Here is a 25,361-nt window from a genome sequence, read left to right as displayed (position 1 = left end):
GAATAACGTCAAATGCCAGGGAGGCATAAAAAAAAATTATGTCAAATAACTAACAGATTCCAAATGACTGGCAAAAATTAAAAAAATATTTAGATCCTTGGAAAACAGACAAATTTATTTCAAATCCTTGGAAAATAAACAAAATAACGTCAAATGCCAGGGAGGTATAAAAAAATTATGTCAAATAACTAACAGATTCCAAATGCCCGAAAAAAATTTAAAAATATATTACTACAAAAAAACTAAAATATTTGAAAAATTATGGCTTGCGGCCACTTGCACTCAAAGCGAAATTTGTTGTGAATATTTAATGCAATACACCACTTTTTATTTCATGAAAATATTCGCAGTACTTTTTGAGATATCAGAGTTTAAAGTGAGTGATCACCTTAAAGATCTAAAACCTAGGAAAGCATTTTAATTGGTTTGAGATTAGTATAAGAGAAATATAATCTTTAACTAAGTTAAGAGCTCTTAAATTACTTAAGCACGCCACTCTATAACTGACAGTATCAAATGCTTTACTGTAATTATAAAATATTAAGTATCTTCTCAGTCGCTTTCTGCTAACTAAATTATTTTTCCTGAAAACAAATCCAGTTAAAAAGAAACTTTACCAGTTCTACAAAATTCTTTGGGGCTTTTGTTTTAGAGACTCACAAGCCTTAAGGTGAATAACATTTGCAGATCAGTCTTTTTGACCCTTGAAGACTTCACCACCTGGAAGATACTCAATAAGACTACACCAGAACACTAGTTAAAATTTTAAGTACCTCAGGCAGAGGTCTCATTTCTAATCTAGCCTTGACGAGTCTATTTTGAAATGTACTCAAAGAAGTTTCTATGCATAGTATCCTTTGGATTCAATATAGTTTTTTTTTTTTAATAATGCTTACCTATGAGTTTGAATTTGGACAGTGTGCCCCGAGGAGTTGACATGTTTAGCGGTAGATTTGGACGGCGAAGAGTGGCTTAACGTTTCCGGTGACACTATGACGGGATGTGGAGAAGCAGGTGAGGGTAGAAGGGGGTCTTTACCACCCAACAACACCGCGCTACTTCTACTACCACCGCTCATATTTTGTGGTGGAATCATCGGCCAACTGAAATAGAATAATTAGTTAATAGTACAGATAGTCTATTGAATTACCAAAAAATTCTACGTTAGATTATCCTGCCTACTAATGCGTAGCGTTAAATAGGCTGTAGTCATGTTATTTTGACAATGGCAACTTCGCGAAAGAGTCATATTTAAATCAATAAAATTATTATTGAATAAGGTGCAAATATGGGTCGCCTTGACGTTGAGGCACTTGTATGTTAGAGAATAATGCAACGTCGGATGTAATTATTATTAATAATAATACTAATAAATTAACACTAATAGCTCAGTAATTTCCAATGGTGTTGTTGAAATATTTGACTGAACTAAGGTGTATTAAAGTAAACCTCAGCAATAGCTGGAAAAGTCATTTTGTGACCAAATATTTACTAAATTTAACTTAGATTGACCTGTAATCAACGTTATTACAACGACTTTTTATATTGAATTAAAGGTGTGTATAAGAAAAGAAAGCCTCATTAAACAAACAGTGCTGAAATAACGTTGTTGAAATTTCTTAATCCAAATTTGATAATGTTTAAAGTGCAACAAATGACGTCATAAAAAACATTTCTAGACATGGAGGTCACTGCTCATGCTCCCTGACACTCGTTGAATTTTTTAATGATGATTTATTAGAAAAAGAGAGTAATAAAAATGATAGACAGTGACAGGATTAAAACAGAAAAAAAATTGAAAATAAAAAACAATAGTGAAAGATAGTAAGTAAGCAATTTATTTCATACCTGATCAAAATAAAATAGTTAGAGATAAACAGGCACAAAAGCAATAATACATAAGACAAATAACAGAATTAGGAAACATGGAAAAACACAAAAAAAATTAAGATTATAATTAAGACATTGATTACGTAGCAGTTAAAAATTACAAATTTTTAATAAGAAAATGAACAAAAAATAAATGGAGACCCAAAGATGACAATGAACAGGGACAGAAACAATAAACAAGTGCATATAAGATGAGCATAAAAAATACCAGAATTAATTAAAAAACATGCAAAGTGACAAAAAATTAGATGAAAAACTCATTAGTTTTATGTACTTAAAAATTAGTTATAGCAACGGATTCGGCATAGAATTAATTTTTTTAATTTTAAATATATAAATGTAAACCTAACCAAATTTCACTTACAGAACAATTGCCCTCTCGTATTCCACTAAACGATTTAATAAAAAACACTTAACACCAACTTAAGATAATGATACAGAACCATACGAAGGGTACCCCCTAAGCACATCATAGATCACTCAAGTCCGTGACAGGGTAAGAAGCCGAATACGCCAAAGTTAATGTTATGCGATTTTGTAATTATGCTATTAAGCCAATAAAGTGTAACTGGTGTAAGAATAATATGATATATTTATTTAAACGTTTCCTAAAAACTCCTAAGAAATTTTTATTAAATCAAAGCAACTTCATGAAAATTTAACATAACATTTGGCCAAAATCTATTATATTAAGACGTCAATTGTTGTGATGTTTGTTTCGGTTTTTGTGAATTAAAAAAGTATTTTTGTATAATATGTTAATCCGACATGAGACTAGCAATCTCAGATTTCTATCATATTATACATTGACATAGCTCTGTTTGTTCCTCTTAAGAGATTTAACATATTCCAGATTTTCGTTCGGCTGAATTAAGATATTTGGTCCAACAAAAGAAAATTGCCCATAGATATTATCAAAATAGTCAGAGTAGGAACTCCTGTACATTTGTAATTATATATATGCAAAATATGACTGCAGTGTTATACAAACTTCCTTGTAACAACTGTGTCAAGAGTTATGTAGGACAAACTGCTCTCTATCTCGAAGAATGTAGTGTAACGATGTTGTAAAAAACACAAGTGGCACACGCCACGACGTCTCGAACGTCAACGAATCTTCCGGAATAGACAGCCGAGTATATAAGGAGCCGCGACGCCGCTGGGAGCGAGTTGTCAAGGACATAGGTAGCTCTTGACCAGTAAAAATTCTTAATTAAATGCAACATAAGTGAAATGTTACGTATTAAAAAACTGCAAATTCCGTGGGTAATTTAATATGTAAATTACCCACTTTGAAAATGTATTAAAAAATTATTTTTCAACGGTTTTTTATTTTACGATGTATTTTTTTTTCTTTTTGATAGAAATCCATCCTTGACTTTAAATTGGAAAAAACTGTTTAAGAGGTATGAAAATTCGTATTTTGTTTCTCTTGAGAAAGTGATGTCTTGTCGTTAATTTCACTGTTTCAGTTTTAAAAGTTTATAAAAAGTAATAATTTGTAAATTGTTTGTAATAAATCAACTATTTACCAATAGCTACGTTTCAAAATAAAAACGATTTATTTCGTGACAAAGCCCTAATTGATGGTAATATTCTGTTGGTAAACTACTTTAAAAAAATCGGCGTAATTAATTGAATTTCGTTTATCATCCTCTTATTTTAGTTCTTCAATATATCTGCGCCTTGTAGCATAGACTTTCCCTTTAGGGTAAAAATCAAATGGAGTAAGTCAGGTTGCTGGATATTCGAATGTCCCTCTCCGTTAAATCTATTTTATACTATTTTTAGTTTTAGTGAGGTGTTTACCAAAAAAAAAGTAAAACTTTTGTATATATACAGTATGATATACAAAATCCCTTGTGACAACTGTGGCAAGAGTTATGTATGGCAAACTGCTCTATATCTCGAAAAAGTCGAAAAATGTAGTGTAACGATGTTGTAAACAACACAAGTGGCACACACCACGACGTCTCGAACGTCAGCGAATCTTCCGGAATAGACAGCCGAGTATATAAGGAGCCGCGTCGCCGCTTGAAGTGAGTTGTCATGGACATAAGTAGCTCTTGACCAATAAAAATTCTTAATTAAATGCAACATAAGTAAAATGTTACGTATTAAAAAACAACATATAAAAAAAAAACTGTCTGAAAGATTTTGAATTTCTTGATATCAAAATGGACAGAAAACTAAATTTTGTTTATCACATAAGCGCTCTAGCTAAAAAACTGTCTTCAAATTGTTACGCTTTAAGAGTTATTTCTAGAGAGTTGAATCAAAGTTCAGTTAGAATGGCGTATTTTGCCTTAATTGAGAGTAATTTGAGATATGGTCTTCCCTTTTGGGGTAGCTGCAGTGGTTATCTCTTTAAGTCTTTGTTTGTATTACAAAAGAAGGCAGTTCGAATTATGCACAATGTTGGATTGAGGGAACCATGTAGGCCTGTCTTTTTAAATAACAAACTTATGACCTTGCCGTGTCTGTTAATTCTTGACAGTGTATGTTTAGTTCATCGAAGATATAGGCATCTTATTACATAAGGGCAATATAATACTCGTCAAGAACAACATGTACCTTTACTTATACCAACAAATGCCCTTGTAAAGAGATCATTTATCTATCATGCAAAAAATGTATAACCATTTGCCCTCACAACTTTAAAAATGAATTAAAGAAGAAAACCACAAACAGAGTAAAAACTCCTATTTCTCCAGAAGAAAAATTGGCTCTGACACTAAGGTAAGACATATTTTTTGAAAAATTTAAAATGAGAACAAAAACTATTTATTATCACCAAGAAAATTGAAACAATACAATTACTGTACCTATCTAAAAAAATTATATTCTTCATAGTTCAATAGTCTCATCATCATATATCATATCATCTTCATAGTCATACAAACAGAAAGCTACCTTATGTAGTAATCGGAGATGAAGCGTTTAGCTTATATCGACATTTAATGAAACCATAGAGCAAGTTATCGGCTAGAGGCGATAAAAGAAAAACTATTTACAACTACCTACTGTGTAGGGCCAGACGTGTCACTGAAAATGCATTTGGTCTGTTGTGCCAAGTCTTTCGCATCTATTATACACCAATAGCTGTTAAAGCAGTATGCGATAAGTTGATTATGGTGACTTGTTGTCTTCATAATCTATTAAGAGATGGATTTTTGGAAAAAACAATAAATCTTATTACGGATATGATTCAAATATTCCATTGCCAAAGAACATTACTCCATTAACAGAAGGTGGAGGATTTGCAAATTTCTTTAGCGAAGAGGGAGCAACAGAGTGGCAAAACGACAGAGTCTTTAGAATTTCTAGTTAATATATGTGTCCATATTTTCGTATTTTAATCTTAGACACAATTTGATAATTATTGAGCCAATGTTTTGAAAAATATACATACATATAATAAAAGATGTTTATAGATAAAAACAGTTTTGTGTTTTACTGTTAATACTAACAATTATATAGTGTCCACCATAATGTTCGCTACACATGGGAAATTCGAGCATTTGATCAAGCATAATACATTTTCTCATATCCTACAAGTAAAAAAAATTCCCATATGTAGCGAACATTATGGTGGACACTGTATAAAATACCAATTGAAATATTGGGAAAAATTAATCGACCGACTTGACCTAATGCAACCCTACTATTCGCAAAACTTGATTCATCTATATGGAGCGGAAAACAATGAATTTATTCTTAAATACTTACGATTCTTGGATAAAATTGCAGCAATTTCTTTCCATACATTTTCCCGAATTTGGTAATCTTTAAAGTCTTTATTTTCATGGTCATAAATACAAGGATATTCACGTACTTGATAAATCAATATTTCATCATCAGCATCTGTGAATTTTTTCGACATTTTGTGTTAATATCTTCAGCTAAACTCTGCTGCTGGACGTCGCTAGGAAATCACACCTTTAGATGGATTTTTTAATGATCGACTCGCATGAGTAATGTTAAGATTTATGTACCCACCTTATCTTATTTTGTTGTTTTATTTTTTGTTTGTGTCAAGTGCTATATTTATATGTCAATTTTATGTTAATTTTTATTTCTACTCCAAATTTTGACCTATCTATATTATTTTATAATTTTTAAATCTTTCGACAATAAAGCATCTTTTGAGTTTGACTTTGACTATTCCATCGAATACTTATGAATTCGATGGATCGATGAAATATTTTTTTATTTCATCTATCATTAAAATATGAATTGATGAAAGAAAAAAATAAAAATAGGGCTATGTAGACAATAAAATTACCTTTAATTTTTTTGTGTTTTTGTGTCTCTTTTAGAGTCCTGAGCAACTTCTGCAAGTTTCGATCTCTATATGAGATCGAAACTTGCCAAAACAGAGGAATCGAATTAAAAAAAAATAATCAAACATAAAAAATGTAATTTACAGTGGTGGCCAAAAAAATAAGAGTGCCTGGTTATATGTGAATATTCCTAATAATATATGGTGCTACATACACACAATACCAAGCTGCCTGAACTTCCTTCAATAAATCTTGCTTATTTGTTATTTTTTTACAAGCTACTCGGCTTTTCAGCTCCTTCCACAGGTTTTCAATAGGATTAAGGTCAGGCAATTGTAATGGCCATTCCAGAACCGAAACCCTATTTTGTGTAAACCATTGTTTAACAATCCGTGCCGTATGTTTAGGGTCGTTATCCTGTTGTTACACCCACCTTATAGGCATGTTTTTTCAGCATATGGTAGCCACGACTCTATCCAAGATATCCAAATAAATTTCTCTTGCCATGGTCTCTTTAATCCAAAATATGGGACCTACTCCATTGTAGGAAAAACAGCCCCACAGTTTGATATTTCCACCTCCCTGTTTAACTGTGCCTATTGTGATTCTAGGATTAATTCTTCATTCCTCCTCCTTCTAACGAATCATCTTCCATCTGATCTGAATAAGTTGATCTTCATCTCATCACTAAAAAGAATGTTGACCAACCAATTTCTTTGAAAATTTGCATTAAGATTATTCTTAATGAATGCCAATCTTTTTTTATATTCTTTTTCCTCAGAAATAGGACTTTTCTGGCCACTCGACCATACAATTTTTCGTCCTGCAAACATCTTCTTATCGTCCTAGTGCTAATAAGTACTTAGGCTTAAGTTTCGTTTTAGAGAGGTAGATGTGGAAAAAGGCTGTGGAAAACATTTTGCGTTTTATTTTATGTTTTTTAAAACTCTGGAGATTTCACAAGGTGATCTTTTAAGCACATTTGCAATAAATTCATAGGATTTATTTTGACTCTTCAATTGCAAAATTAGACGCCTTTCTTCGGGGCTACAACGATCTTGTTGAAACTGACTTGCATTTATGGAAAATATCACAAACAAATCTTTTATCTGAATAAACAGAGACCAAATAGTAACAATAAAAAAATACCCTTATTTTTTTGTCCACAAACAATAACGAAAAAAAAATTGCTTTTAAAAGATAAGGCATTCTTGGTTTATTTATAAATTTCACCAAGTAAGCAGATTAAATGCTGGAAGAAAATGCGTAGTATTTTATTTGCAAATTCCAACATATAGGGAAGCTAATTCAGTTTGATTTGGAATTTAATATGCACTCATATTTTTTTGGCCACAACCGTATATAAACAATGCTCCAAAGCAGGAAGCCTCTCAGACGCTCGCAAAATAACATCATTAAATTTCCGCGGCTCTCTCTCCCTCGCAACCCGTCACTCATTAAGAGCGACAGAGATCCTCACTTACCCGGCTCCTTCAGGTTTAACCTCAACCGCCGTCGGGGTGATGAGCGTAATCTCACCGGTGGTATCACCCCCAAAATCCGCCCCCGAAGTAGTCGCCATCTCCTCGATGTCCGAGTCAATCCCTTTATCGAAATCCATATAAAAAGAATCTCTGGAGTCGCTCGATCCCCTTCTCAACTTAAGGGAGAGATCCGGAGAGCTGTCCAGCTGATTCTGATCCATGATGGTGTTTGTTTATTAAAAAAAAAAATACCGGTTGTCTTTTATCACATTTTTTTGTATGTATAATTTTGTACTATACGTTGCACACTTGAGGGTCCTGTTGCACGGGCTACATTGTTTAAACGGAAGCGGGAATTCGATAAAAGCTGCCGCTATGCGTGTGGCAGGATAGGCGGCCGAATACTGAAGAGCGCGGGAGCTTTAAGGCCGTTTGGAGTCCTGCCTCTGTTATTGCCTTCCTTCGTATATTGTATTTTACGTGTTACGCCGCTTTCTATATGTGCAGTTATTCGGCAGGATTTTTCGAAGCGACGCGCTCTTTCAACCCTGTTCGATCATGTACTAAAATCTATCGATGGGTGTTATAATTGGTTTTTTATGGTTTATTAACAATCGCTGCTTACTACAACGAGGAAAACGTCCTACAGCATAAGGTGCAAATATGGAATACAATTTTTTGTTTGGTACATAATTTTTGTTCTAAGTAGATAGAATCAAGCCAAATGTAAGGAATTCTTCCTGTTCGTTAGGTATGAATTAAAACAATCGATGCAAGAAAATAGTGAATTTATTTACACACTTACACTGCTAGACATGATCACTTACCAGAAATATTTAATTTCGCCGTATTTATTTACTAATATCCGATTTAAATATCGCGCCAATATTCCGAACCCAACTTCGACTGAACTGTCAACAGCTTCTCAGCGGCGACAAGGCTCATTATACAGATTGGCGAATAGAAGACGCATAGGCATTATGAATGGTCACACCGCTTCTCGCTTACTTTCTGGTTGATAAGCAGATTCCAATCGTCTGAATTGCTATTTTTGAAACGGCACAATCAGCAGACCTTATTTTTATATCTGGGTTCTGTGTACCCCACTGTTGAGTCTAGTCGTTATGGCTGTTCCGAAAAACGTCAAATGATTTTATGGGGGCAATTCGGCAATACAATATACAGAGATTTATTCTCTCTAATTTCAAAAATCGACCGAACTATTTTAAAAGTCGTGTCAAATTTTGAGATATCTTTTTGCCTCTAAGAATGTAGAAATTGTCACATCAATGAGCTTTGATACTCTCACCTGTTGAAAGGGTCCAGGAGATAGAACGGCGGAAAGAAATGGTTTGTAGATCTTTAGTTTTAAATTCAACACGATTGAGCAGAAGGGTTGAAGAGGAACTGAGTATGCACTACAAATACATATGTTTTAAATATTCCTGAAGACCAGTGGCATTTTGTGAAACTATGATGAAAAAAGCAAATAAAAATTAAATTATTTTGTTTTCAGATGAGTCCTCTTTTCGATCGCATGGTAAACACAATCCTTCCGTTGTTCGTTACAGGTCTCAGGAAAATGAGCATAGAAGTTTTCAGTTACGTACTCAGTACTCTCAAAAGTTGAATGTTTGGGCGACCCTATTATTGGGCCATTTTTCATTGATGGTACTCTAAACGCTCTAAAAATATCTTGAGTTGCTACAAAACCAAGTTCTTCCTGCCGTGTAGCTCTTCCCTGATATAGACCTGGGATCAATCCTATCCTGCTCATATTGCGGTTAGAGTAAAAGAATTTTTGACAAATACTCTTCCTAACCATTTTACTAGTGGGACTGGCAATATTAAATGGCCTCCAAGATCTCCCGATCGGTCACCAAATGACTTTTATTTGAGGGGTTATCTTGATAGGAGACTATTTATAAACATCATAATAGTAGGATAAATAAATTTTGAGGAGTTGAGAAACAAATTTGTTGAATCTGCCTATTTCACTTTACCTCAAACTCTTTTGGGAGTAAAAAACAGCTTTTACGATAGGCTAACCTTTTGTTAAAGAACGAGGTCTTGTTGAGCCTCGTCTTTAAATAATTATTTGTTAGGTTTATTATTTATAGTTTTTTTGTATAATGCTTACATTCTATTTTTATTATAGTTTGTATTTTATTTTAATAAGAACAGCGCTTTAATTTTCAATATGCAATGCACATCATAAAAAAAAATTATAATTACGAATCTATGCGGGCTTCACACATGTAATTCCTGCATTAGACAAAATAAAGTTTAAAATAATCGAGCACTTGCGTGTTGTCGCAACATCTCGCCTGTTAGGAACTTTGTACGTGTAGTAACCCATTCGCCTATCTGTATACTCGGCTGACCATATTTCCGGATGATTCGCTGACCTTCGAGACGTCGTGCGGTATGCCACTTGTGTCATTTCGGAATGACGGAGAATCACTTGGTTTCTCGGCGGTATGAAGGTTTGATATGGCGGGGCGGAATAGCCAGCCATAGCCGGCTTAAATGAACAAGCTATATAAGAGGGAAAATCATCAACCTATTAAGAAATTCTTAAATTAAAGTGTTTTTTGACTTTAATCCGTGGGATCCAGTGGAATTTTTTTAAATTTTTGTTAATACTTAAAAATAAAATTTATCTAAAATTATCCAAAGGGTTGCCCTGGCAACGCGGTATGGAAGAAACCTGCGGTATTCTTGAAAGGCTTTAAGTTCAAACCATAGCCTCGGCATGGTCCTCAGTTCGACTTTTTTTTAGTACTTCGAAAAAAATTGGCGATATTAACAGCGAAGAGAAAAGGGACGGATTCTTTTAAAATAAAATTAATTTAAATAATTATTATAAACGAGCTAATTATTGTAAATAGTAAATTCCTGACTATCATGCTTTAGGGAACCATAATACGCTTCTTTTTTAAGTTACTCGCAAAAATATAGCAAATAATCAATGATTACCATCTAGCTTCAAAAACACCACAGATATAAGGATTTTAATATCCATGAGGTGTGGTTCCACATCAGAAACAGTTGGATCTCATAACTATATGACAGAATGATCAAAAAGTAGAAACTTTTAATATGTATATGGTTACGCAAAACGATTTTGACATAGATAAAGTAAAAATGCTTCAATTTTTTAAACTTTCAAACCAATCATTCAAAACTACCTAAGCAAAGTCAACATGTGGCTGTGAAATTCTGGACTGAATATTGAAGAACAAAATTAAACAACTTAACAAGTAATAACAAAACACGGAAAACCAAACAGAAAAAGCTATAAACATAATGATAATGAAAACTTTAACAAAGGTTTGGTGGTACAGCAACCCTAAATTCTTATTAACAATATATAAAGAAGTAGTAAGAACTCATTTAGATTATGGAACTCAATGCATATTTAAAAACTCCAAGGCCAACTGGAACAAATTAAATAGAACACAATACATGGGCATTAGAGTGGATTTAGTCTTCAACACCAATAAGGCCAATACTCTCAGAAGCAGGAGAAATTACACTAGAGAAACATAGTATTAACATTTATGAAGATCAAAACATTCAAGAATATCTACTTAACATTGATGCAAGTGTTAACAGGAGATCATCGAATTGGAGAAAATACCAAACACCAGCAACTAATGAAAGTCTATACATGATGCTACTATTTATCCCAAAACGATACTGCCACGCTATAAATTCCCATATTGCCAGGAATTCCAAACTTATGTTAACTTCAATAAATCCAACTTTAGAAAAAAGGAGGGAAAAAAGGTTTCTTCTGTAGATTTGAAGCCGTACTGGAATTAAAGCAACTGACAAAGTAGATGAATTGGCGCAGATAGGATTAGCCAGCTATAGCCGACTTAAGGAAGGCAGATATAATAAATTAGTCAACTTAACCTCGTAGATACATCGCGATTCTTCAATGAGGAAAAGCAGCCATAAGGCAGAAATAGGAATATATATACACAAATGTATATATATATATATACATATATACACAAATGTATATACACAAACTGGCCAATGGCAAAAAGGCTGGACTACGCAATACTTGAACCAAAACCCTTGAAAAAACTATGGCTCCTTGCCAGCATATACAAAAATAGGAAACACTCCTCCCTAGAATAAGATCGAATCATTATCTGGCGCCAATACACTAAAAATAGGAATTATAGTGGACACCAGGAACCCTTAACGATATTTTGTTTAATTGCACCCTGCACAAATAAATTTCAATATAAAAACTTGCTACAATTAAACAGAGGCCCAATAAACGGGCAAATCATCCAAAACTCTTAACCCTTAATGTCGAAAAAGCACATTTTCTTACATTTGCAACCTCTTCCAGAACCTTGCCAAATGCTGAACAACTTATCCTTCATGAATATTTTGCTAAAAATATTTTATACATATGGAACTACAGCTTGGGGAAAAGCTTTTATACAGTGTGTCCCACTTAAGGGTTAGCCACCCCTCTAAAATGTTTGTTTCTTAACCAATTTTCAAAAACTTTTTTTTGTTGGATAGATGGTCAAAAATGGCACTTATGAGCCAAGTTCGATATTTAGAGAAAGCAGGTAATGACCTACTGTATTCAAGTTTGAAGTGCGAAAAATCGAGAAGTAGTATTAGCGATATTTATTTTTGAAAGTGGTACTGGATTACTGTTCAGGATCACTTAAAACATAAGTGTACCAAATTTGGTTATGATAGTATACAGGGTGTTGAAATAAATAGTTGGAGTCAATTTTTTAAAAGGCGCAATAACATTCTTAATCAAATACGAATATTTTTAAAATTTTTGACTAATTGGCATGCGTCTTGAGAACACAAAGGTTGGAAATATCCTTTAGTAAACAACAATTGATCATATTATCATACTGTTTTGGACTTCACAGTAATTCAACTTTATTTATAAATTTTTTAGTTTTATTTCATTGTTAGGTTGCAATTCACACTTCACTAGTTACTTAATAATGTAATATAGGCTAAGCAGCAAAAACTGAAAATAAGTACCTTAAGGAATTACCTAACACCAAAGATAATAATACTACTAGTATTTTATCTTCGCTAACACTCAAATTTAAAAATTAATGCCACATAATTAAATATTAGTTCCTTCAATATGTCCTCCATTAATTCTTATACATTTTTCTATGCGTCTTCTGTTGTTTACTACCACCTTTCTTAATTGTACCCTGTTTATTTCATTACACTCTTGTCTAACGCGCTCACAAAGATCATGTAAAGTTTGCGGTCTTGATTTTGTACACTTTGTTTTTAAGGGTTCCCCAAAGAAAAAAATCTAAGGGAGAAAGGTCGGGGGAACGCGCTGGCCACTGGATTAATGGACTGTTTCCTCCTATCCATCGATTCGGATAATTCTGATTTAGCCAATTCCGCACCAACACTGCATTGTGGATAGGCGCACCGTCAAATTGTATGTGTAAGTTCCTTGTTTCGGCTAACGACAAATCATCGATTACGTCACTAAAATCACCTTCCAGGAATCGAAGAAAATTAAGTTCATTTAGATTTTCATTAAAGAAAAACGGCCCGATTATACGTTCGTTCAAGATACCGCACCATACGTTAATTTTCTGCGAATACTGCCTTTTACATTGTATCGCCCAATGGGGATTTACGTTACTCCACATTCTAATATTTTGAGATGACACAATGCCGTTTGTAGTAAATGTTGCCTCATCGGTGTAGAAAATATTTTTCAAAAATGTAGGGTTAGCCAAATACTCGCCTTGTAACCACAAACAATATTCCATCCTGCGTTCTTCATCCCCGTGTTCCAAAGTGTGAAGTAATATAGGCTTGAAAGGCTTCTTGTTATTTTTCTTTAAACACCTCCATATATGCAATTTTTGGAAATATTTAAGTTGGCACTAGCAACTCTAATGCTAGATTGCGAATTAGCATTAAAGTATTCAAGAATTATTTGGTTATTATTTGCTCGATTACGATGTAAATGAGGACATACTCCTACTGAATAGGACTGATCAAACCTGTAGTTTATTCTGGCTATTGTTGAATGCTGGATGTTTTTACCAGGATGTCCCCTGTTAAATTCCGCCGCAGCTTCACGAAATGTTCTAATTCCATCGCCAACTAGCCGCACTACTTCAACTCTTTCGTTTAAATTATAATCACCCATAATTGTTCGACAAGCAGTGAAAATGAACTAAGTGCATGAAAACTTTGACAAACTGTCAGGAACATTTTCTTTCATAGCATACTTGGGTAAAATTCCCACAAAATAATTTTTAACCAGACACAATCATATCTTTGGAATTTAACAAACAAACTCATAAAAAAAACAAACAAATTGAGCCCAAAATAGTATGATAATATGATCGATTGTTGTTTATTGAAGGATATTTCCAACCTTTGTGTTCTCAAGACGCATGCCAATTTGCCAAAAATTTTAAAAATATTCGTATTTGATTAAGAATGTTATTGCGCCTTTTCAAAATTTGACTCCAATTTATTTTAACGCCCTGTATATTATCAAAACCAAATTTGGTACACTTATGTTTTAAGTGGTCCTGAACAATAATCCAGTACCATTTTTTAAAAATAAATATCGCTAATACTACTTCTCAATTTTTCGCACTTCAAACTTGAATACAGTAGGCCATTACCTGCTTTCTCTCAATGTCGAACTTGGCTCATAAGTGCCATTTTTGACCATCTATCCAACAAAAAAATGTTTTTGAAAATTGGTCAAGAAACAAAAATTTTGGGCGGCTAACCCTTAAGTGGGACACACTGTAGAATCGAACTTGAACTGCGAAATACGGAGTTGTTAAGAACTTGTTAACAATGCACCATACGATCGGAGCAAGGTCGCTCAAAATGTCAATCTTAATATTCCAATTGTACTAATTGCTTTTACTTAAAGAGATATTTCTTTTATGCTACCTAAAATAGTAAACACAAAGGAAATAAAAAATACCCAAAATTACCGCAAAATAAAATAGATTTTTATCGTTTATATATCGTTTTATACTTATATTTGTAATCGAATAACATATTTCAATAGTGTATCAATGTAAATTCATTAGCTAATTGTTTGTACAATTATTTGTCAATAAAAACTAAAATTTTCTGAAAAGTATAGATGAATGCGATAATTTGTGCTCCAGAACTGTACTATACTTGAATCGTTCATTTTAAAAACGACTTAAGTGAATAATTTTGCTTTTTGACATTTCACTACCAAACATTTCTTCGACCATAGACGCACATTCTGTGTTAAAACGACATAAGTCTGACGCTTCCGTATATATATAATTCACAAGTAAATTTTCTACGTTCGCTGCACAAACATCCTAAGTCGTCGACTTGAACAAAAACTGACGAACAGAAATGAAACAAGAACTGGTGTGTAGTCGATTATTGTAGTGTCTGTTGAACTAGAAATGTTAAAATGTCGGGATCTAGTAAATATGGTAATCCTGACCCGCTTAAAAAAAAAGAAACCATATACTGAATTGTATAAAAGAAATATTATAAAACATGCAAAGGTCAAAGGGGACCAACACGTAAACTGGAAAGGTAGTTCTGTCTCCGCACGTCGTACAGGTCCCGATTGCAAGTAGGTTGATTTTTTAAATACTTTTGTTGAGGATAAGTTTTACAATATTTTTTTTATTTTCAGCTGTAAGATGCACTGTTTTCGTACGTTACTTCTCAGTAACTGCATAACAAAACTAAACGGTTTTAATACAAAGGATGAACAGGATATTTACCTGCAACAGTTAATAGAAAAAAAATCTGTAAAATCACACAGACCTCGTAAAGGTAATTTAAGTATTCCCCGTGAGTACGCGTTTAAATATTTTATTGACTTGCCCTCGAAAAACCAAGTTGTTTGTAAGAAAGCTTTTTGTTCAATCTATGGCATTACGATTGCCCGTGTAAAGCGTCTACTTAAACTAAAATCCCAGGCAGTAACACCACACGATAGATGTGGTAAGCACCCCAAGAAGAACACCATACCTCCAAATATCCTACAAAAAATTCATGATCATATTATGTCTTTCCCAAGGAAACAAACCCACTACTCTGGGCGTCATATGGAATATCTAGACGCACGGTTGGACGTCAAATCTAAATACCCCTAAGTTTTATATTAAGTATTTTAAGGACAACTTCTTACTTCGTTTTGGCAGGCCCCAGGTCGACACGTGTATAACATGCGAAGAACTTATGGTGAAAATTAAATGTTCCAAGTTGGGAGATCATGCAAAAAGGGCAGCTGAAGCCGAGCTAGCAGTCCACAAACAACGAAACACATCTCGTGAGAGTATAATAAAATATCTGAGGTCCAAGAGCTTTGTAAATCCCGGGATGACGTCGCAGCAATCACATTCGATTTCATACAAAACTTGCCCGTCCCGAATATTCCCATTCAAGAAATATTTTACCTACGACAGCTTTGGGTGAATTGCTTCGGAATAAAAGATTTCAAAAGCGGCAAGTCGGTATTTTATGTGTATCATGAAGGTATAGCCAACAAAGGGGCAAATGAGATCTGCTCTATTTTACTACACTACTTCGATAATTTTCTGGATGAAAATGTTAAAGAATTGTTTTTTAATTTTCAGATAATTGTCCAGGGCAAAATAAAAATCACACTGTTATAAGGTTTTTTTCTGCCCTAACTGACACGGGGCGCTTTAATAACATTCAGCACTATTTTCCCATCCGAGGTCACTCTTTTTTACCTAATGACCGGGACTTTGGAGTTGTTAAAAGGAAAATTAAAAAAACATGATCGTATTTACGTTCCGGATGAATATTATAGTATTATTGCTAACGCCAGTAATGATTTTAGAGTATTTATGCTTAAATCCAGCCAGATTTATGATTTTGTTCAATGGTGGACAGAATACTATAAGAAGACATGTATTTCTATTGAGTCTGTTGGAAAAAGAATACCTAAGGCTCTAAACAAGCATTTGCACCATCCACGTTTATGTATTATGAATACAAGAACCGAAAGGGAGTTATATTAAATAGTAACTATATTGATTGGTTAAAAACTCATTCTTTTCATTTAATGAAAAATAAAGCTCAACCTATCAGTTTTCCACCTCTCGGAAAAGCCTACCCAAGAAACTGTGTGCCAATAAACCCGACAAAAAAAAATTGACAAGTGCAGAACAGTATTTTAGAGAAACATAAGGGCTTCTACGAAAACATCCTGCGTTGGCCAACCGATGAAGATAATATAGAAGAGGCTGAAAATGACCTTGAAATTGACTGTGTCACAATTTTTTTAAATTTATTCTGTGTAGTATTAGTTTTTTGCTTCTCCTGTAAAATCTATTTTTCTGACTGAAGTCGTTTTTAAAATGAACGATTCAATTATTATTTCTTGGGAAATAAATACTTGTTTAATTCTCAAGAATTATAGAACCATTACGCAACGTACAATAAGCGTAAGCCATTCAGAACTTCACAGATGAATTAACTCGCAATTTACCAAAATTTGACGGCTAAATTCCAAAAGGAGAAACCAGAAACTCTTTGGCAAAGGGTTTAAAAAAAAGTCAAAAAGTGTCCATTGAGCAATTTTAAAACTGATAAATATTCAGACTGTTTCCAGTTTCCTGTTGTATTAATATGTTAAAAAAAAACTAAACCTGCTTCAAGGTTAACACATTTATATTACAAAAATTGAATAAATAAAAAGTAAATATCATCATTATAATTATGTATGCAAGTAAAACGAATTATTCTAAATATCAATATATATGCCTCGAATAAATCTAATTGAAAATATATCAGAAACATAACGGAAAAGCCGCACGAGCCCACGTATTCGATAAATAATAAAGATCAATTTTATAATTTGGTTAGGAATGATATGAAACAAATATTTTCTTATATATATCACATAGACGTTTACTTAACCTAACCAGTTAAAAAAAAACCCGAATTTAAAACTGTAGCCTAACCGTGAATTGCTTGTCCCTTTATGTAATAATATTGTTTAATTGTAAAATTATTCGTTTTTTACTTAGAGACGCATCCTTGCCATAATAGACCTCCGCAAGCCATCGACACTATAAAGTAAACCGCCACAGCTATTACTATGGCGATGATGACGTACAATTGATGTTTTTCCAGAACATGGAGCGTGCCAGGTTTCTGCTCGTTTGCCTAAAAGAAACAGCCTAAAAACGAAAATATTTATTATTTTATTTGAAAATATAGGACTCACTGTATAGGATAGACAAGCACTTTGTGTGAGGGTGATAAATTGGACATTATCATTAATGTACAAGGCGGTTGTGTTATTTATCCATACATTAAAAAAAAGCAGATTTTTTTCACGAATTTTCGTCATAGCAAAACTACAACTAAATCCTTGAGTGTATACAAGAAAATATGATTTTTTTGAGCTTTTTTTTAAAATCCGTGAAATAAGGATTTATGTACTTACGCCATTATTCAAATTTTCGGTTTTGGTCAATAACAACTCCACTTTCTCTCCTCTCAGCGCGACACTATCTGCAAATACAAAAATAGACCATCAATGGTTTTATCAGATAAAGTTCATCTAAAGCATATAACATAACATTGAGCAAAAATAATTTGACGTGGAATTCCTACAAATCAAAATAAAAAAAAACCATATTTATGCGATCATTAAGCAACAATATAATTTCTCAGGTGGAGTAGTTGAATGAATGTCCATACCATAATGAGAGCCTCCCTCAATTATTCCACACCGAAAAGATTAACCCTCGGGTTACTAAATTCCTTTCAAAACATCATTCTTAGCTATCTCTATACAAATTTACACGATTATTATAACTCAATATTCAGGGAAATATTTAAATTAATCAAAATATATCTCACCAATATTTTTCACCATAATGTTCTTCAGTTCATCCAGTTCGCTGTGTACTTTAGAAATGGTATCCACATCGTGACTTTCGGAGTAATGCTTCATTTCGTTCGCTAAAATGCGAGCAAACTCAGCATTGAGCGAGTATGCCAGAGCGGACTCGGCTGTTGGGCCATAATTTGCTTGGAATCGCCTCTTGATCTCGTTCAGGAATAAAAATGCTCGACTTCGTTCAAATTCCTGTAATTAAAAGTAAATCTATCGTTATTTACTGTATGGTCTTGTGAATTAAATTTATAATTTGTTGTAGTGCTTCAAATATGCAAAGAACAACAAATATTGAACAATGTGTATATAATAGATATTTGCCTATCTTTTAATAATTCTACTCTTATATTAATATTGTTGCTGAAAAGCTAAGCTATGATATATATTTGTTTCATGGAGAATCCCAATAACAGATTGCAATTATGTTACATTACAAACATCACAATATAATCTGTTAAGTTACACCCTAAATTTAATTTTATTTAACTCAAAAGAATTTCCCATGGTTTAATGCATATAAAATTAAAATCCCTGGGGGAGAAATAAATTATTTTGATATACAGCAATTACTAAACACTCCAACCTTAGAAAATCGTAGGATTATGCTTGATAGAGTCTCTACAGTTATTGGAAAAAATTGCTTTTACAGTTCCTTAAAGAAAAATTAGGTGTAGAAATTTATTTTATTCAGAAAAATCAAGTACAAATTACTATTGCCAATCTGGCCCTTGATATTGATTTTTTTCCTCCTGTTTAAATTCATTTGAAAGGAAAACTACAAATATTTATAAATAAAATAAATAAAACTGTCACTGTCTTAATCTGATTTTTATTATGTTTTGTATAGCCAAAGTTTTAATAAATGTATTCATAGAATATTATGTTATTTAAAATATAATTATTGTAAATGGTAAATCCCTTAATAAACTATTCTTTTCAGTTCTAGTATCCATAGTTGATTCTGTGGAAATGTACATAATAACAAAGTAAAATCATGTCTTCTATTTCCTGATTCAATGTCAATTTATAAAAGTTTAAGTGGACACTCTATTTTAGCATTAACTAAGTTGTACAGAAATATAAATTTAGCACAAGTCACTGGCAAATTGAATTGTCTTTCTATTTCTTTGTAGTTGTTATCCACTGTGATCAAATTAAATTTACTCGCAAGAATTTATGATGAACCCTTCCTGCCAATGTGCCTTTTATGATTTTCCTGTAGCTGTATTAATATGTTGAATAAAAGATAAGTTTTCATCAGAAATGACACCTTAAACATTCCTTGATTCTGGAAATACATTTCATGAGAGTGCAATAAGTAAAAAGTATTGAACTTTGTATGTTCCTTGAAAAAACTAATTTGACACCATTTAGATCTAAATCCAGTGTTGCTAGTAATTTGGAGAACGCATAAAAGCGAACGAATATAAGCATCAATTCAGTTGCTAAAATATCCAAAAACATGCTTTGTAACAATATTTTAAACTACTTTAAAATAGGTTAATTTTTTAAACATGGTTTTTTGCCAGGGAAGTGCACTGTATCAAATTTGTGTGTTTTTACAAGTTTTCCACCAGAGTCCATAAATAGTAAAACTCAAGGGGATGTTTTTTTACCAAATCTTTTGATGAGGTTGATCACTCTTAACTTGATTGAAAAACTAAGCAAATTTGCTTTTGGTTCAGGAGCATCTACGTTTCTGAGGTCATTTTTATAGTAGGTTAAATCAAGTTAAAATAGAGAAAAGTTTATCTAACCTATTTATAGCAATCTCAGGGGTACTATAACATAGTAGCTTGGACCTTCTTCTGTCTGCTATATTTATATATATTATATTATATTATATTATTATATTATATTATACTATATTATTAACTGTTTACCTCATTTTGTTAATTTTTCGAGTAATCTCAAGTCTTTTGGACTTAGAGAAGTGATTTGAACTTGAGTAACTATGGTTCAATAATAGCAAAATGTTTCTCAAAACTTCTAAGTGGCACGTTTTTGCTATCACTTGAAAAACACAATACAACATTTCTAACTCGATAATTGAAAAAAAAAGATGTTGAAGTACAGATTCAGTAAAATTTTAAATTTAATGAAGATTATTGGATAATTGTAGGAAAGCTGCACAGAACTCTTGCATTTTAAATCATTACTCACAATTTCTTTCAAGAATTGAAACAAATTCAATGTTGATCTGATTGAAAAGGTTCAAAAATGATTCCTAATGTTCCTTAATGTTTTAAAGTGTAAATGTTTTAAACTTGTATTGATCATTGCTTCGTAAAATGTAATAGTGCTGTATATAATAATCTAAATTCTGTTATATTAAAACAAGATTTCACTGATCACTACCCCATTTTATTGAATATCAAACATGATGCAATTAGTAAATCGGAAACTCATCGGAATATGCCAGTGTTTCGGAGGGTCAACTTTACTACTTTGAAACAAAAACTATCTTTTGAAACTTGGGACTCTGTTCTTGAAAATAACAATTCCAACTCTTGTACGGAAAAATTCATGAATCTGTTGCAGCAGTATGTGAAGATGTGTTCGACTGGTCATGAGACAAATAACAAACAATTAAGATTGAAACCATGGATCACAGGTGGACTCTTAACATCTATTCGTAGAAGAGACAAACTAAAAAAAATATGTACATTAAATCCAAATAACGCTGAAGCATTAAATACCTACCGACAGTACAGAAATAGTTTATGCAAATTAATTAAAAAAATCTAAGTATAATTACTACAAAACAAAAATAAACATAAGACTCAAAAAAAATCTGGAAAATAATAAAAGAAGCCACAAATGATTTCATTATTAAATCTGATATAAAAGCAATTTGTAACGATGATGGCATTGAAATTATTGAAAAGAATTTGATGGCAAACGAATTTAATATATACTTCAGCAATGTTGGTAAAAAGTTAGCAGAAAAAATTAATCCTCCATCCTGTGAACCAGGGTTTCAACAAAAAGTAAATAACAGTGAATCGTTTTTTCTATCTCCAATTGAAGAGCATGAAATTGTAGAGCAAATAAAAAATCTTAAGAATGGTGTCTCTTGTGGAGAAGATGGCATTACATCAGAAGTAATAAAAGATAATCATATTTTTTTACTTAAACCTCTGAAACACATTATTAACATCATTTTTAGTTCGGGAGTAACTGTTCTTAAAAAAGCTGAAATTATTCCTCTTTATAAGCAGGGTGATAAAAGGTTAATGAATAATTATAGACCAATTGCAATAATAAGTACTGTTAGTAAAATAATAGAAAAATGTCTTAAACATAAATTAATGATATTCTTGAATAAACATAAATTATTATCCGAAAGTCAGTTTGCTTTTAAAGATAATGTTAATACAGAAAATGCATTGTGCAAAGTGACAGAACAAATTATAAAATCTTTAGATAGCAAAGAGAAAGTAGTGGCAATATTCCTGGACTTGGCCAAAGCATTTGACACTGTGGCACATCACATTTCATTAAACAGATTATATGATATGGGGATAAGAGGAATAGCAAATAATCTATTCAGTTCATACTTGAGTAACAGAACTCAGAAAGTAAAATTAACAGAGGAGAAAAGTGATCCTATAAAAGTGGAAGTTGGTGTGTCACAGGGTACAGTGCTGGGGCCAGTCTTGTTTAACATCTATATGAATGGGATTTTTTCTGTGTTGAATGAGGGAAGGGTTCTCTGTTTTGCGGATGACAGTGTCATTATAGTAAATGGCAATACATGGCAATCAGCTATTAGAAAAGCAGAATTAGCAATAACATACATAAAGAGATGGTTGGATTTTAGTTTGTTATTACTTAATATTGATAAGACCCATTTTATGATGTTTGCATTGACTCAGGCAACCCTTCCTAAAGTTCAAGAGCTCAAGGTACATGATTATCTTTGTGATATACAATCTTTGCACTGCAAATGTCAATATACCGTTAAAAAAGAATGTAATATTAAGTATCTAGGTGTATTCATGGATGAAAATTTAACTTGGAAATCACACATAGAATTTGTAACTGCTAAAATAAGAAAGTTGATTTATAAGTTTTATGAGCTATGTAACATCCTACCAATTAAAATTCTTAAAACTATATATTTATCTTTAATTGAATCAATTCTAAACTATGGTATTATTGTCTGGGGAAATGCTCGAAAAACTTTTATGTCAGCTTTAAATGTAGCACAAAAGTATATAATTAAAATAATGTATTTTAAAAACAGAGGATACCCATCTGAATTGCTATTGCATGAATGCAATTATTGACATTAGAACAACTCTACATAGTGGCAGCACTTAGATTTATGTTAAAAACAGATTGTTATAAACAGGAAATATCTCATCAAATAAATACTTGAAATTCATCTCGGCAAAATGTTAATATACCTTTAGTAAATAGTTCAGCCATACAGAGACATATCTATTTTCTTGGTCCCAAACTGTACAATTTCCTGCCTCTTTCACTAAGAACAGGAAACTATCGTCAAATTAAACATAGATTTAAAAAATGGCTTATTGATAGTGAGGTAGCTATTAATAATCTTGGCTAAATTAACTTGTTAATTCCTTGTCACTAGATTTCTTTTTCCACTAAATTAGCTTAGTCTCCTTCCATAAATTAACATTAAATAACCTCATTATCATTATTATTATTATTATTATTGTTTATTGTTCATTTACTTGAGTATTTCTTAAAAATGTAAGTATTAACTACTGCACACACAGATTTATAATCCATTGTGCAGTTTAAAGTAAATTGTATAAAAAACAAATGTATTAAGTTTGAATAAATTGAAATTGAAATTAAGTTTGATGTATAATCTATACATGATTTCATATAATGCTATGTTAACTTGTTTTAAAATTCAGCGACTGGATTAGGAGAAATTTAGCCCTTTTGATCTGTTATGTTGTACACATTAAATATAAAGGATGCTGTCAAAACAAATTCCTAGTCTGCAAAAGCTGCTAAGTCTTAAAATTTTATTTAGATCTATATTTATTTATACTTGTTTTGATTTTTAAATAGGTACTTATTAGTAGTGGATGTGTTTTTTCCAGGAGTATACATCTTACTGTTGGTTTATATTATGGAGTATCTGTTATGGATGCAAACCCCTAAATGCTAGTTGATGCCAGATTATCACCACTTGGTAAAATACCTACCATTGAACTGATCTCCCTTTGACCCATTACTCAATCTTATTTTTAAATACAAAGTATGTTTTTTTTAGATTCTAAGTATATGCAAACATTATGCAAAATCCAAAAAACACAACAGGAATCTATTTAGTTTATTATCTTGGCACTGCATTATTCGGCATATCATATTTAAGGGTGGAAATAAATCTGTTCGTAAGAGTTAGTTACTAAATATATTTATTGTTACTATTCCACTTTATATTTGAACCAACTAGGGATTAAATATATCTTAAAATTTTCTATTTCTATAGACTTACTTACCAAAATGTAAACAATTTTGAGTATAATGTGTTGACCTTATACTTACATTATCTGTGATGCACATGTAGATAATCCTATTTTCACATATATAGTGAAACAGATAATTGCCATGTGTGTACGTTAGTCGATCATTATAGTCTGGTATTTTTGCAATGACTTGTTCGGTAACTTCAGCGAAATTCCCAGCACAACTAGCATATTTGGCTAGGACCGTTGTGCCTCGGGAAACCACACTATAGAGGATTGGCATCTAAAATTTATGATAATAACGATTTTTTTTTAACTTAAACTATGAGTGCTTAACTTACCCTTTTAGAAACAATGTAGCATTAGATAAAGCTTCCTGTTTGCTTCTGGTATGGCTTGTAAAGTATGGGAAACTACGATAATTTAGACTATTAAAAGTTTTAACAAACGATAAGAAATCAGTATATCAGTTATTTATATAAATTCGTGAACAATAACACCAAACTGGGCTTGATAAAGAAACAATTTTTTTCTTTTTGTTATCAAATCATCATCAGATGAGTCAGATCAGCTGTTTGCTGTTTACTGGTGGTGTTCATAAATGTCAAACTTCTAAGGCCGCTTCTCCAACCTAAAAAACGTTATTGCGGCATAAACCCAACACCAATATATTATGGACCTTTTAATACTATTTAGTATAAGTATACCCCATATTATCATATAATGTTCCATAACTTTCGGTAAAAACATAAAGATATAATTTAATGATTATTTTCAAATCAAGTTAAAGCTCTTCTGAACATATCCTAATACCAAATGACAGTTGCAATGTTGACATAGCTGTCTAGCTGACACTGTCATGCTGACAGTATATTTCTAACGAGGACTACAAGGAGATTTGAGGTAATTCTATCTTATCATTCTATTTTATTCTAAATAATTCGAGAGTTTTTACGCTTTGCCTTGTATGTTACAAGTGTAGAACATCATAGTCAGTCAACAAAATAGAGAGAGTACTCTAGAGTATTTATTTACATAAATAATTACTGATTTAAGCCGGTTAAGATAGGTAAGTGCACCAGAACTGCAATTAAGCATGTTTATTATCTATTATAGAATTTCGGTACTACAAACATTGAAATTCTATTCTTCTTTGCGAAAACTGGCCGGTTTATAAGTTTAGAAACGTGCATTAAACGTTTGTACTGCGTGCATTAAAATATACTAAAACCCTGGAAGTATCTTGAAGGTTTTTATGCATTTTAACAAATTTTGTCAAAATCAGCTTATTTGAATTTAAACC

At 32.2% G+C, this 25,361-nt stretch overlaps 2 protein-coding genes across 8 annotated transcripts in view; both read right to left on the bottom strand.

The window, feature by feature from the left end:
• LOC126749389 (proton channel OtopLc-like) overlaps positions 1–8,044 on the bottom strand; it is a 54,799-nt gene extending 46,755 nt beyond the window's left edge. For 6 of the 7 annotated variants that reach the window (XR_007665047.1, XR_007665049.1, XR_007665050.1 and 3 more), the window contains exons 1-2: positions 7,658–8,044; positions 897–1,103 (exon numbers count right to left, since the gene is read on the bottom strand). Coding sequence is in view for 1 of the 7 variants with exons in the window: in XM_050459077.1 (XP_050315034.1) it covers positions 897–1,103; positions 7,658–7,878 (428 nt within the window). In the remaining 6 variants the exon portion in view is untranslated. Of the gene's footprint in view, positions 1–896; positions 1,104–2,254; positions 2,381–7,657 lie in introns of those variants that run through there. The other variant, XR_007665052.1, reaches the window with a different exon arrangement.
• A 9,303-nt stretch (positions 8,045–17,347) lies between these two features.
• LOC126749396 (vesicle-associated membrane protein 7-like) lies at positions 17,348–24,633 on the bottom strand. The gene is made up of 5 exons (XM_050459085.1): positions 24,400–24,633; positions 24,138–24,341; positions 18,566–18,794; positions 18,147–18,214; positions 17,348–17,877 (listed from the first exon to the last, which is right to left on the bottom strand). The coding sequence occupies exons 2-5, from the start codon at positions 24,339–24,341 to the stop codon at positions 17,794–17,796; spliced, it is 585 nt and encodes a 194-aa protein (XP_050315042.1). The 5' UTR covers positions 24,400–24,633; the 3' UTR covers positions 17,348–17,793.
• Between the last annotated feature and the right edge of the window lie 728 nt (positions 24,634–25,361).

Source organism: Anthonomus grandis (genome assembly GCF_022605725.1).
Source record: "Anthonomus grandis grandis chromosome 1 unlocalized genomic scaffold, icAntGran1.3 Chromosome32, whole genome shotgun sequence".
Classification (NCBI taxonomy): Eukaryota; Metazoa; Arthropoda; class Insecta; order Coleoptera; family Curculionidae; genus Anthonomus; species Anthonomus grandis.
Note: the sequence above shows the minus strand (reverse complement) of the source record. Positions and strands in the feature narration are given on the sequence as shown.

Bases quoted from the DNA above. Each gene is read 5' to 3' on its own strand.
- LOC126749396 (XM_050459085.1), bottom strand. From the start codon at position 24,341: ATGCCAATCCTCTATAGTGTGGTTTCCCGAGGCACAACGGTCCTAGCC. The intron at 18,795-24,137 runs GTAAGTATAAGG...TTTTAATTACAG, and splicing joins ACATGTGCATCACAGATAAT to GAATTTGAACGAAGTCGAGC. The intron at 17,878-18,146 runs GTAAGTACATAA...TTTCGTTTTTAG, and splicing joins CCGAAAATTTGAATAATGGC to GCTGTTTCTTTTAGGCAAAC.